Source organism: Cygnus olor, chromosome 4 (assembly GCF_009769625.2).
Source record: "Cygnus olor isolate bCygOlo1 chromosome 4, bCygOlo1.pri.v2, whole genome shotgun sequence".
NCBI classification, from domain to species: domain Eukaryota; kingdom Metazoa; phylum Chordata; class Aves; order Anseriformes; family Anatidae; genus Cygnus; species Cygnus olor.
Window position 1 is genome coordinate 49,775,167 of NC_049172.1, and position 14,009 is coordinate 49,789,175.

General features: G+C 44.9%; 1 protein-coding gene across 1 annotated transcript in view; it reads left to right on the top strand.

The window, feature by feature from the left end:
- The first annotated feature begins 2,144 nt into the window (after window positions 1-2,144).
- SCFD2 (sec1 family domain containing 2) overlaps window positions 2,145-14,009 on the top strand; it is a 194,904-nt gene continuing 183,039 nt past the window's right edge. The window contains 3 exon segments of the mRNA XM_040555829.1: window positions 2,145-2,300; window positions 2,302-2,890; window positions 8,341-8,509. Of these exon segments, the coding sequence (XP_040411763.1) occupies window positions 2,160-2,300; window positions 2,302-2,890; window positions 8,341-8,509 (899 nt within the window). The 5' untranslated portion in view covers window positions 2,145-2,159.

Sequence of the window (14,009 nt, forward strand, 5' to 3'; positions counted from 1 at the left end):
ATTTGTAGACACTTATTTATCATAAAGCAAATTTGTGTTACAGTACTTCTTACTAGGCATCAGTATTTTTCTGTTTTCATTCCTGTTTTACTTGGTCATTTCATACACTTGATGTTAGCCTTACATTAAAGGAAGCAGTAGAACTCTGTATTTTCTTTCCTTTGATTATGCAGATTCAAGAAAAATGAAATAAAACAGTTTTGTGGGAAACAACACAAAGAGAAATCAGGAGAGGTGCAGAGCATAAAATCTTGAAAAAAAGAAACAACAAACGTGTCAACACATCCTCAAAACAGTTTTGCTCATAGCAAGTCTTTTAAGTAATCACATGGAGCTAGTGGTCACATTAAAAATCCACCTGAAAAATTATCCTGAGCAGCTTGAACAGTGGAAAGCTTGCACAACAAGGCAGTGTCCCAACAGCTGTGGCCAGCCCTCCACCATTCCCAGGAACCTCTTTATCTGGCTTTGACTATGGCTGGACAGAGAGGATGCTCTGCCCCTCCTTCCTGTGTTGCTTCTGAGGACAAAGTGCTAGGCTGGGTGGCCTTCTGCCCTAAAAGATAACAACTCCCACTAGTCTCAGCCTCTGGAAAGAACCTTGCAGTTTCTCCTCACTGCTGCACAGAAGGAGAGCAGCAGCTGGGACCGAAAAACAAGGTTTTCCCCAAGGCCGAAAGTGCTAAAGGCTGAGGACGGAAGAAGGCCTCTTGTGAGCTGCGCAAGAGTCCTGACTCACAAGTTACGCTCCAGAGACCCACAACAAGACTCCAAGTTTACAGGAAGCCTTTAATACTTTTTTTTTTTTTTCCCTAACACAGTGTAGTTGTAAATTTGTATGTGATAAAATAAGCTGTTAAAAGTACTTACGTACTTTTTTTTTTTGGTAATGTAACCACTGTGCTTTATGCTGATTAACCTCATTTTGTCTTCTGGCTAGTAATCCTTTTCTAAACACATGCAGAACCAGTTGCAATCTGTATGGTATATTTAAAGTAAAAAGCTATTTGTTTTCTTAAAAGAGCACCTGCTTTTTTGACCATGTAGCTGAAAGAAATTAGGAATAATTTGATAACTCTGAAGAGTAGGACAAGATGAACCATATGTAGCTTTTGTCTGTGGTACTCAAGCATAAAGTAAAAGCTCAGATACGTAAGCTCTGAGATCAAGGATCTGAGAGGAAGATAGTTTAGCGTGAGCATGAACGCGGTAAGTCTGTTTGGAAGAGGGAAGAACATCAGGGCAGGAGAGTGTGTAGAGCAGGTGGAAAGAATTTAATTTCATGACTGGAAATCTAGCGAACCCATGTTAGCTGTGCTCCCCAATGCCACAAAACCAGCTGAACCAGCAAGAGACTCAAGTACTTGACCTAAGAAGTACTTTGAGTACTGTGTTCAGTTTTGGGCCCCTCAGTCCAAGAAGGACATCAAGGCCCTGAAATGTGTCCAGAGAGGGGCTACAAAGCTGGTGAAGGGCCTGAAGCACAAGTCCTATGAGGAGCAGCTGAGGGAGCTGGGGTTGTTTAGTCTAGAGAAGAGGAGGCTCAGAGGAGCCCTTATTGCTCTCCACACCTTCCTGAAAGGAAGGTGTGGGGAGCTGGGGGTCGGCCTCTTCTCACAGATGACTAGTGATAGGACCAGAGGGAATGGCCTGAAGTTGTGCCAGGGAGGTTTAGGATGGAAATGAGGAGACATTTCTTCTCAGGAGTAGTCAGGCATTGAAACGGGTTGCCCAGGGAGGTGGTGGTCACCGTCCCTGGGGGTGTTCAAGGAAAGGTTGGGCGTGGTGCTTAAGGACGTGGTTTGGTGGGGGATAGTGGTGGTAGGGGGGTGGTTGGACCAGGTGATCTTGGAGGTCTTTTATAAACTTAGTGATTCTGTCATTCTGTTCTATGAAGAGCAGCTCAGGCAGCAGACAAACTTATTAATTATCATTATTTATTAATCCCTTCTCCTTCGTCAGCTGCTGTACGTGTAAGCACCCCGCCCACCGCAGCAGTGCCGGCCCTGCGGGGCGGTGTGGCGCGGTCCCGCCCCGCTTCGGGCAGCCAGCCCACGGCCGCCACGTCAACCCGCGGCGCCGGCCGGGCACGTGCGCGGCGTTGTGGCTGTCAGCGCCGCCGCCGCCGCCGGTCCTTCCCCCCCCCAAGTCCCGCCGCCATGTCGGCGCTGCCGCGGGTGTGCCGGCAGGCCTGGGAGCCCGTGCTCGCCCGGGCGCGCGGGGCCGTCGTCTTCCTGGACGCGGCGGCCGCCGAGGCGCTGCACTGGGGCGGCGGCGGCGCGGGCGAGCTGCTGGCGGCGGGGGGCGCTGGCCGTTAAGCCGCTGCCCGCCGACGAGGGGGCAGCGGGGGGGGCTCCCCGCGCCGTCTTCGTGCTGAGCGGGCCGCTGCGGGGCAGCGCTGCCGCCGCCGTCCGCGCCGTGCTGGGTGCGGGCGCCGTGCGGTGCTGCGCCGTGCTGTGCGCCGGGGAGGCGGAGGGCGGCGGGCCCGGCGAGCTGGAGGAGGCGCTGCGGCGGTGGATGGGCCCCGGCGGCCGCGCCGAGGCGGTGCTGCGGGGGCCGCCGCTGCTGGCGCCCCTCACGGCGGAGCTCGGCCTCCTGCCCGACTTGGCAGCCCTCGTCCCGCCGCCCGGCGGCCCCCGGCACGGCGGCCCCGGGGAGCTGGGGCTGGGGGCGCTGCCCTCGGAGCTGAGGGCGGCGGTGAGGGTGCTGGTGGGGGAGCTGGACGCCCTGTTCGGCGCCATGGGGCTGCGGGAGGAGAGCTTCGCCGTGGGGAGCCTCAGCAGGGTGCTCGCCGCCGAGCTGGCGAGCTACGCCCCGGCCAGGAACAGGAGGAGGATGGCCACCAACAGGGCCTCCGTCGTCTTCGTGGACAGGACGTTGGACCTCGCCGGTAAGGAGGCCAAGCGCTGGCGAGGGCTGCCATGCTGGCATACCCGGATCACCACACCAAAAGGCTACTGTGTGGTTGCACAAGTGCTCGTGGCCTGCGTGAACGTGCACCATCATGGGTGGTTGCACGCCCACTGTTGCCCCACAGCAGGTTGTGGAAACCAAAAGTGAAGCAGAAGGCTCTGCAGGTCTACTTCTGGCCCTTCTGCTTTGCTGCAAATAAGAGACCGTAGCTAGGCCTGTGTCATTCCAAGGTGCGAAGGAAATGCTCCGGCGGGTTCAGCTTGTGCCCTGTGGATTGCTGCAAGGCGTGTGCCAATGTATCATACTTGTCACCCACAGCATTATACCTGTCTAAGCAGATACACATGTACACTTACCTATACCTATATGCCTCAAAGAGTTCATATATATACAAATATATATTACTGGATGCTGTGCATTATACTTTTTGAGTGATGCAATGGCATGTAGCAGGCATCTTTAACTTGGAAAACATTTCAGTGAAAACAGTACAGAACATTTCATAAAACGCTTCAGGAAGTGAAAGCATAAAAATGAAAGGTGGTAAATTTAATACTACTAATTAATGCACAATTCATGCAAAAATTGAGAAGTGCAGAGAGTGGTGTAAGTCTACTGAGAAACTGTTGGAAGGAGGCTACTTAGTACTGTAATCAACCTCTAAGGTTAGTGAATGAGGTAGTGTTTTAAGCTGGTAAGATGTGATATCAAAAGGGCAGAAAGGGGAAGTGTGATTAAATGACTTGCCAGCAAGATGCAGGGCCAGTGGCCTGGCAGAAGTTTGTATCAGGCTCTCACTTGTGGAATAGCCCTGTTTCAGAGGAAACAGGAAGCTCAGAATAATTTATACAGGAGCAGCTGCATTCGCTTGCTCCATTGTACTGCGCATGGGCCTGCTGATGTTGCAGTGTGTGCGGACTGGTTCTGTTTGCATCATCTGTAGTAACTAATTGAGGTCAAAGTTTTGCCACTTGACCTGTAGCAAGTGCATGGCACTATGTTGCACCTGCAGCACATCTATTTCTGAATCGTCTTCACTGCTTGAATTATAATTGTCTAAAACTTTGCCACTGGTGCTGTCCCTGGTCTGTGTGCATGCGTAGTGCTGCTTCAGTTTGCCTGCCTGTTTTAAAGTTCATGACTTCAGCTTTAAGAAGCAGAATAAATCCTCCAACTAGAGTGGGGCTCTAATAAATTGTACTGGTTAAGTAAGGTCAGAGCTAACTCTGGTACCTTAATTCCCCTTCATTTTTCTTCTCTGGTGTTTGCATCGCTAGATGTTTACCTTGTGACATTATATTCTAACCCCATGTTCCTTTCATATGTTTCTCAGTCATCACCTTGCCAGCATTCACACCTTTTATGCAGCGTTTTTTCTAGCTTGCCAGACTGTGTAGTTAATGCAGTTTTGATTAAGACCTCTCACGTGAGTGTCATTGCAGCTTGTCTGGAAGAGGTATTTCAGTACCTTCAGCAGCAGCACTTCAGTCTTCCCCAGGTACCTTTATGTGTATCGGTCAGAATCACGGGAGCTTTTCCCCACAGCCATACAAAGCTGCGTGCTCGGGTTTAACTTGCTGGATCACCCCCCTTGCTACCAGCCAAGCAGCAGCTTTCCATCACACCTCGAGCTGGCTGTAATGCATTCAGCCTTTTAAGGGGTATAAAGAGCAGAGCCCAGCCCCCATCAGCGAAGTGTAGGTACAGTTCCTGGGAGCAGCCACGTCGATGAGAGCCGTGATGTGCCTCCATTGCCGTACTGCATAATAGCAGGGTGAAGAGTAATATAAGAGTGAAGGCTAACGCAGGCCCGTCTCTTTCTGATTAAAGCCTGGTTCTGATTAATAGCTCGTTGATTACTTTTGCTTCAGACTGTTGGCTTGTACTTGTCAGTGGTATCTTTTCTTTCCTTCTATCTGTCATGTTACTGATCTGGATTGTTTTACTCACGCGCTTCTGATTACGGCATCTTCCAAGTTGATGCGTTGGTGTATTGATGCTACTGTTGTCTTAAATGAAACAAAAAAACATGTTTTATTTTTCCTTGCTGCGTAGGGTGAGGCCTTGAAAGCATAAATACTGAGGTCTGTGTAGTACAGTAGTCCCCCTTTTATGAACGAGGTTGGGGTTTTGACACAGAAGGCAGCAGATGTTAAAACGGTTATGGTTAGTTGAGGTTGTAGGCTTCAGCTGTGAGGACTGATGGCAGCTGAAAATATTCAAGTGCTGTAAAAGTGGCACTGTGGGTCAGCGTGCAGACTCTGCTGTGATGTGGTTTGTAAAGATTCTGTTATTGTGAAGCAGGCCCATGACTTTTTATAACAGGTTTTTAATGCTTCAGATGTTAAATGTGTTGCGGTAGCTCCACGGAGATAAGCAAACTACTGGAGTGAGTTTTGCATGTTGAAAGACAACTGCAGGTGCCTGGTCAGTGCAGGGGACTTGAGAAATATGTGAGCCTTAAGCAGATGCTTAGGTGTTTCTTGGCTCCCAATTTACTACTCTTTGCACATGTTCCAGTAGCTGTGAGAGATGGGGAACCTGTTGTATATTCATGGCAGCACTCTGATGCTGCTGCGCTTGCCTGCGGGCTCCTACCATGGGGCTATGAGTGGTATTCTGTCGTGTGTCCCTCCAGGATTCAGTAGCGGGATAAGTAAATGAGTACTTTGATGTTCCTCTGTCTGTACAGAGGAGAATGTAGTTCTCTGTTTTGCTGAGGCAGAAGGATGCTCTAGTTTGCCTTGAATGCCTGCACAGTGGTTCCCAGGAACATGCAGGCTCTTTTCCAGCACTGTTGAACTAAGCTTAAGCAAATGCTGGATTAAAAAAAAAAACGACAAAACGTTGCAAAGCTTTGTAACTGTGACTTCCAGTGTCCAGCTTCTTTCAAGGGAATAGATGTAAACGTTTCTGCTTTCTGATATTTTAAACCCTGTTCTCACTGAGATGATGCACTGCCCAAGAAAGTTGCATCATAGGAACTTCCCACTGAAGTTCTTCAGTGTAAAGTCTTCCTAGTGGTCATCTTGCTTGGGAAAGCATCAGATGAGTGTGCAGCGTTGAAACAGCACAAAAACTGAGATGGTTTTGTCCTTGTGTTTTTCCAAAATCACCAGTCCTAAACTAATCTTCAGTGAGGTAGTTAAAGCAGCAGGTTTTAGGAGGGCTTGATAGTAGGGACAAGAAATGCTTTGCATACTGTTTTGGTTCACACTGATGCATATTTAAACTTTGATCGAAGAAAAAGCCCCTGGCTTCTAATGAGCCACAGAAATTAGCTGCGTTAGTTCTTGGCTAGCGAGCAGCACCTCTGTAGGAGAACTCCTCGTGTTTGGTGACTGACTTCCAAGGCTTCCTGCAGCCCAAGATCTCACGTTGGTCCTGTGACGTAAAAGAGGGGCAATTGCACCTTGAATATGCTTCTTTTTTTTCTCTACCAGACAGTAGAGCCAGCAGGAGAGCCGAAGAATTTGAGTATAAATGGTGTGTTATAGGGCTGCTGGTGGGCTTAGGAAAATATTTTTTGTGTGCTGTGGAGGGTTTTGAGTTCACGATACAGTTGGTTGACTTTGGCAATTGTGCCAGCTGCAACTCGCATCAAAGGTGACTTGTTTCAGTTTGTCACTCTGGTGAGAAGACAAAGTAAAATTAGAAAAGCTTGCTCTGTCAGATTTCCTGTATCCTCAGGGCTTGGGTGTTAGCCAGGCATGTGGACTTCTGGTGCATTGGTCAGATAACCTCTCCTTGCCACTTTAACGCCTGATATGTGTGTGGGTTGGCAGCATTAAAGCTGCCTCGAACCCTGGTGGTCATAAGAAGCTGCTGAGCACCCTCCTGACTGTCCTCGCAGTGATGGGGAGGGAGGACGGGAACCACTTCCAATGAACGTGGGTTTACTTGGATTTGAGGTGTCGCTAGCTTCGTTCGGTGTCTTGTCTAGCAAAATGTCACTCGTGTGAGGTAAGTGTGGAGAGGGAGGCATTGCTTCCAGTCCTTCGGGGGGTGAAGGTTTAAAGGGTTGCCGTCTGCTTTCCATGCCTGTACGTTTACGGGCGCTGATAAGTGCAGCGTGGCTGACAAGGGGCTGACCTCGTAAGAGGAACCTGGGGGTTTTGGAGAGCAGATGGCTCAGCGAGCTGCGAAGACAACCCGGCTCATCTCATCTGCAGTTCAGTGGTCTGAGACTGCCTGGGGATGGTAGAAAGGAAAGTTGCTGTCGTTCTGATTGACTACAACAGTCTCTGGTGAAACAAACTGGTAATTCATCCGGCTGAGCAGCCAGGTGTCCCCATTCCACTAGCACCACATGCTGGACACATGTGCCTTACTTGCCTTCCGCAGCTGGAGGCACTGCCAGCATGCAGCTTGAGTTTACTTCTCTTCCCTTTTCATCCTTGCTTTTCCTTGCTTTTGGAAATGATCAGAAGTGAGAATGGTTAGGGTGCCTCATCGGCAGACTCCTGTAGAGTGGGACCATAGCCTAAAAATCTTTTTACTGCCCCTCAAAGGTGGGTTCAGAAGTCTCTGTTACTTCTCTGGGTAAAGCCAGAACAATACTGAGCTCAACACTGGTGTCCAGCCTGGTCTGATGGTAGCAGGTGGGCCATAGCTCAACTTGCAGAATACTAATACCTTGGACTTCTTCCTGACTTAAAGGCGATGAAGTTTCTATTTCCCTTCTCCGGCTCTTTCATCCATAGCATGCATCATGTTTTTCTTGGGCTTGGCTCACAGGCTTAACATTTTTCAAGTTGCTTGTAGTGCCTGTGTTTAGAGTTGGTGAGTAGAAGGAACAGCATGTGTATTCAGGTGAATCGAAGAAACATGCCAACCTCCTTTCTTTTAGTCATTTCATGTTGGTTTCACCTCCGCTGCCCTCAGTCTATATAGGACAGAGGGCCTTGATGGTAGCATGTTGTTGGTGATTTGTTGATGTTAATGTTATGCCTGCCTATCTGTGTAGCTATGTATGCAGCTTGCGTGCAGCCCTTTTAAGCACAGCCGTATTAGTTTAGGTAGAAAAGTGTAGTTTGCGTGTGTGCGTGTATATTTAATTCTTTTGTTTGCCAGCTTTTTTAGTAACCATTGCAAATCTCACTTTAAAAATTTCTTATGCAGAGCAAAGCATTTTGCATATATAAGTGCAAAAGCAGTGAAGATCTAATAGCTATAAAGCTAAATATAATTTATGCCTTCTAAATCAATCTTTCGGAAACGTTATCAGTACTTTAAACTTCAGCCATTCCAGAAATCAATTTTATTAGGAAAATAACTTTGAAAAGCTAAACATGGCCTTGATATTATGACTACCACTGTCCTTCTTCCCAAAACATGTGGTTATTATTTTGCTCTCAGTTCCTTGTGTTTTTGTTTTTCCCTTCTATTTATGTACCTGACCTTTTTGGGGGCTTTTTCCCTTCCCAGGAGCAGTTGGTCATCACGGTGACAGTCTTGCAGAGAAGATACTTTCTGTGCTTCCCAAGCTTCCTGGCCACAAGGCGGATGTGATGGTTAATATGGTGGAACTTACCGCGCTGCAGACTCCAGACGAAGCTTGCAGTATAATAGCACCTGGCTGCTTAGCACAACCAAAGTAAACATTCTTCTTTTTCTTTCCTTTTTTTTTTTTTTAAGATGTTGAATATGTTTTGTTTTTTTTTTTTTTTAATGGGGAAAATAAAGGGAACAGAACAAGTCTTTTCTTTTAAACAAAACAAACAACAAGTTTACAGCAGAAACCCATCTGGTCCTAATTCTGCTGGAATATAATCAGCATGTATGTGTGCATTAAGTGAGTGGGCCATGTAAGACTTTCAAATGTGGGAGCTTCTCAGGACTTTTTTAGATTTCAGTTGTTTAAATTGCTGTGATTACTGTAATAACCTCAGAAATTCTTCCTTGTGACGTTTCTTTTTCTGCCTAAGTAACAGGTCATACAAGCAGGTAGATGTTTAGTGTGGTTGCCTTCTCCCATAAGCATCTTTGTAATTATAAAGTGAGCTGCTTGCTGAACTCGTTAGAATATGTGTTAACTTAAGGTTTCATCCCTGTTTTCAAACAAAGTACCCATGGAGAAAGAATTAGGCACAAACTGAGGTATACAGATAGCTATATGAGGGCCTGTTTTTTACTTAAACAAGGACAACCTAAAAGCAGTGACTTTGAAGAATTGGTCTTTGCTATATGTAGTTTGTAGCTAAGACTTTGCTTGTAATGTGCATCAGGTTTGATGTTTCACTCTCTAACTTTAGTTGTCCAAATTGAAACTGTCCTGCAGTTTCTGTTACTATGCATAAACTAGGAAGTACAGCAGGTGCTGGTTTTGTTGCATAAGAACAATCTTGCTCAGCAGTGCTCTAGAAATTCATGCAGTGCAAAGGAGAGATTAAAAATTATTTTGCTATAATATTCTCTCCATATAGTAGAACAGTAGTTCCTTTGGTTTTGTTTTTCAAAATGGGTAATCTAAAGTAGTGCCAGTTCTTCTGTTTCAACTTCTTTTGGTTCTTCACACCTGTATTCTACTAGGTCCCACACTCCCCCATGACCACCCCCAAAAGAAACCAAAACCAACACATTTAGAGAGGACTTTTCACTTTCTGACATATGGTATTTATTTTCTTGCCACCTCTGGATCCTTTGTCATCTTCCATCTCCCTGGACTGTAACTGGGTCCGGTTTCTAAGTTTCACATTGCATAACTGTCTTCCTCGAGAGCTGAAGAGGAAACATTTCCTCATATAGGTGGACTCAATTGTAAGTTTCTGCTGAGGTGACTAACTTTAATAAAATTTGTTCTGGTTTTCTTTTTGTTGGCTGCTTTCCAGCTGATCTCTGAAGTTGAAGTGAGATGTCCTTAAGATCTGTCTACACAGCAGAAATAAAGAGGTTGTTGTCTGTGGTAGACATGCTGTGATAGCTGTTGTTTGTGCTAACCGATTAGTTACCAGAAATAAAGATGATTTCTGGCAGTGTGGACTGGGGAAAAAAAAAAGAGATTTATTGCCCTAAGGCTGTTGACCTGCACCACCATTCCGTTATTCCTAACATTATCTACATTGAACTAGTGCTAGTACGCCTTCCCATGCTTAAATTATGACTTCAGTCTTCTCTGTAGTCACGTTGTTGTATCAGCCTGCAGAGTTTTATTTTGTTCTAAGGTGGCTAATAATATGTGCTAAGGTTTATTTATCTATTTGCTAGCTAGCAAATGATGCCTCTGTTGAAAGTACAGTTAGACTTAACATCTACTGCAAAATCTGCTATGGACACAGGTGGTTAAAGAACAAAGGAATTGATTACTAGTTGCCCACCTGCAACTCTACAAGTGAGGCAAAGTTGAATGGTAGCAACTGATACTTGGTTCCAAGGCAGTAGTGTCATTGCCACAGCAGTCTCTAACAGCTTCTCCCAGGTAAATCATCGTATAAAATCTGTTATGCTGGAAATATTCAAGAATATGTTAGACAAATATTGATTTAAATAGGATTGATCTTGTCTTGAAGCAGGGCAAAGGGACTGGGTGACCTTTCAAAATCTCTCCTGTGATTATTGTTTGCAACTGAAGTGTTGCGTGCCTGAGAATAGTCTCCAAAACAGAATGTGGCTTTGTGCTGTTCAAAGCTGTCTCTTTCACTTTTTTCTGACTATGTAGTGAGTAGGAGTAGTTTCCAATTTAAAACAGGCATTTAGAAATCAGCTTAAGCCAGTTGCTGTAGAGTACTAGAAACAGCATCTGAATGGGTAGTTGAAGGTTGGATCTTCCATTCTCTTTACCAAGAACTGCATACTAGTGTTGGATGATAAACTTCAGCATTAATCATCTTTGCTAGCGTGGAATAGGTGAAGTTCTTCTGAAGTACTGAAATGGATTTAAAATTCCCACCACTAGGTTCCTATGTCAATTCCATAAGAAATTCCATAGGATGCTCTCAGTTCTCCTTCAACATAGTTATTGGTGTTGGTAGCAGGCTGGGGAGCATTTCTTGTAACTGGAAACTTCAGTCTTGATTTATATCTGTAAATGACGCATGGCAAGGAGCGTTCCCTTGCTTGTAAATTTTCTGTTTACTCTGAGTGAAAGTGAGAGCACCTTTCCTAGCGACAGCACTAGCAACATGAGCTGCACCCAGGTGGAATGCAGGGGGGCTCTTTTACGTGAAACTTTGTGATCGTACTGGCCACATATTGTGGCATTTCACAGACTCGCATATTCAGAATATTTTTTAAATGTTTTCATTATTTTCTTTCAAGTTAATATTTGACCGTGTTGTGGTGGGGAGAGAAAGAGGTCTGCTCCCTCCACACAGCTTGCTATATTTAACTTTTCTTGTGGAATGCCTCTCCAGCAGAAACATCTGGGCTCAGTTACAGAGTTAGCAAACAGAATTAATGAATAATTTATGGCTGGTGTGGTGAAATAAAGCAGGGTTCTTTTCTCAAATCTGAGGAAATAATGGGCTTCTTTAAAGATTTAGATGAAAATGTAAATGCCATATGCTGCTGAAGTTATAGTACTTTGAATGTGTCCTCTTTGTGAGGAAAAGAATTTCTTTCCTTCTAGACCTAGATTACTTAATTTTATTAGTCTTAGTAGCCTTAAAAATCTTGTGGAGTAGTTAATTGTTTGCCCTACTGTAGTCACTGATAGACTGTCACTCCATTGTGAACGTTTGTTTAAAGTTGTGCAGTTTGAGAATTGTTAAAATATTTTATTCATTTTTATATACAGATCATAGAATCATTAAAGTTGGAAAAAACCTCCAAGATCATCTGTTCCAGTCGTCTCCCTACCACCAATGTTACCCACTAAACCATGTCCCTAAGCACCACGTGTATATATATATATGTAAAGAGTGAAGCCATTTATAGACGTAAAACTGAAGACCTCCACTCTTGTTCGGAACTGTTGATTTCTGATTTAAAAAATGGTAGCGTTCCTGTCCTTTCAAACAACTGAGGCATAATGGAAGCAGAAATTGCAGTGAAAGCTTAATGGCAGAGGTAGAGTAAAAAAAATTACACAGACTGCAGCTCTCTTGCTGGTCTTTGTGTTTTGGGAACCCATACAGTGTTTTTGGAGGCATTTTTTTTTTCTAACAACTTTAGCTGAACTTCTGACTTGAAGCATACATACAGTGGCTTCTAAAAATCATCTGCTTGGATGCACATCAAGCTCTCTGTATTTGAATACCACGTTGTCCATTTTATAACACCTCAGTACACCTATCTTGCGTTTTTAGGATTGATACTTTATCACGTGGAAGCATCCTGCTGCCAGTAGTGCTTTTATTGCGGTGGAGGCCTGCACCGTCCTGTTTTCCCCATCTCTCACGCCGGGAGCCGAGGTGTTTGGACACTCCGTGGTTCCCTGAAGCAGCAAGTAAGGGTTCACATTCCTGCATCCTGGCCACAGGTCTGTGGGATGTGAGAACAAGAAGTGAAGTTACGTGGTACTGAATTGTGGGCAACTAAGTACGCCTGCTCTTTTTTTTTAATATACTTTTTTATTACCCAGGAACGCTTTTGATGTGCGCTCATATTCTGCTGAATAAACCAAGTACTGAATTTGTTTATGCATGTTTCAAGGACCTGCTGAGTAGAGATTTCTTGCCTGCTTTTCCACTTTAGTTTCCTTTTCTCCAGGAGTTCGTAAGCCTCTCAGAATTCAGTGTGGTATTAAAATCTCATAAAAAGACCACTTTTTAAAATTACAATATATAGGTACTTAATGCAATATGCAATTATTGCAGAGAAAGAACCGCTGGGCTCTTAAAACAAGCGTTTTTTCCATGGAAATACAAAACTGTAACCTAGCATGTTTCATGTTGGGGCTGCTATGCCTAAAGCAATTTGATGGGCAGTACAGTTGAGGTGTCTAGGCACTTTTGACAAAGCAGGTGGAGCTGCTTAATCATTTGAATTTGTACTGGGGGGAAAATAAGTTCAGAATGAGATGATCTTGTTGATGGGTGTGATTCAGAAAATATCATTACGTACGCCAGATGTTTGAAACAGCACTTGCTAGATCTTTCTTTGGGTCTCTGAACGAGAGGTGCAAGGAGAGGTGTGCTGAGGGGGGAGGAAGTTGGTTAAAAATTAGAACGTTAATGTGAGACTTTGAAATTTTATTACTGGGTCTCAATCAATGGAAGTTGAAAGCACATACTCCTGATCCTCCTCACTTTTGAGGTATAGCACTCCAATTTTGGACCAACTTTAATTTACAAGTACTAGAAGTTACAAGTTAGAGCACAAGCAGAGGAAAAAAAAACCCTGCTCTACCTTTGTCTTTACACTTCTGCCTGATGTGATGCTGCCGTGCTCTCCTGGTACCATGGGACTCAGGAGACGGAGCACAGAGGAGCAGCTGGAGGTCAGGGGACTTGTCCCAGGTCTGCTGTCTACTCGCTGTGTGATCTTGGTCAAATCGCTTCTTTTCTTTCTACTTCTGTATTCTCTTCTAGTACTTGTCTAAGAATTTTATTTTTAAACTGGTTAAAACAGAATTTCTTCAGATATAAGTTTGCAAAGCAGGCAATCTGAGGTGGCAGATGGGGTTCTGGTCTTTGGGAGGGTACAAAGAATGGTGCAAATGATTGCATGGGGAATTAAGGTGTCAGGAGGAGCAAAGGCAAGACCTCAATTTCTCCTTTCTTTGCTGCTGTGCTCTTCCCATTCATACCTGCAGCGTACTGAGGGGAGAGGACTGCTCCCAGTTACGGCCACCCTTGCTCTCCTTTTCCCTGAGCTGGTGACCGAGCTGGTTCTAATGACCTGTAAAACACACAGTATTCACTGAATAATCATGCGTGGTGTGAATTTAGCACGAAAGATGATTTTTTTTCTTGTGTGGCAAAGAAAAGAGCAGTAAGAATTAAAATTGGAAAGAAGATAAAGCCTCCTTTTAGTAGTTTTTTAAATGGGTGATTCTGTTTTATTTTTGTTGTTTTTACGTGGGACCAAGCATCTAAAGGATATCTAACAAAGAGAGCAATGTTTTTCTCAACACTGAATTAATTATACACTAAGCTTTTTGGGGGATGGTTCTTAGATCTTTGTAGTGTTTTGAATCTTAAAGTATTTCTTTCTTT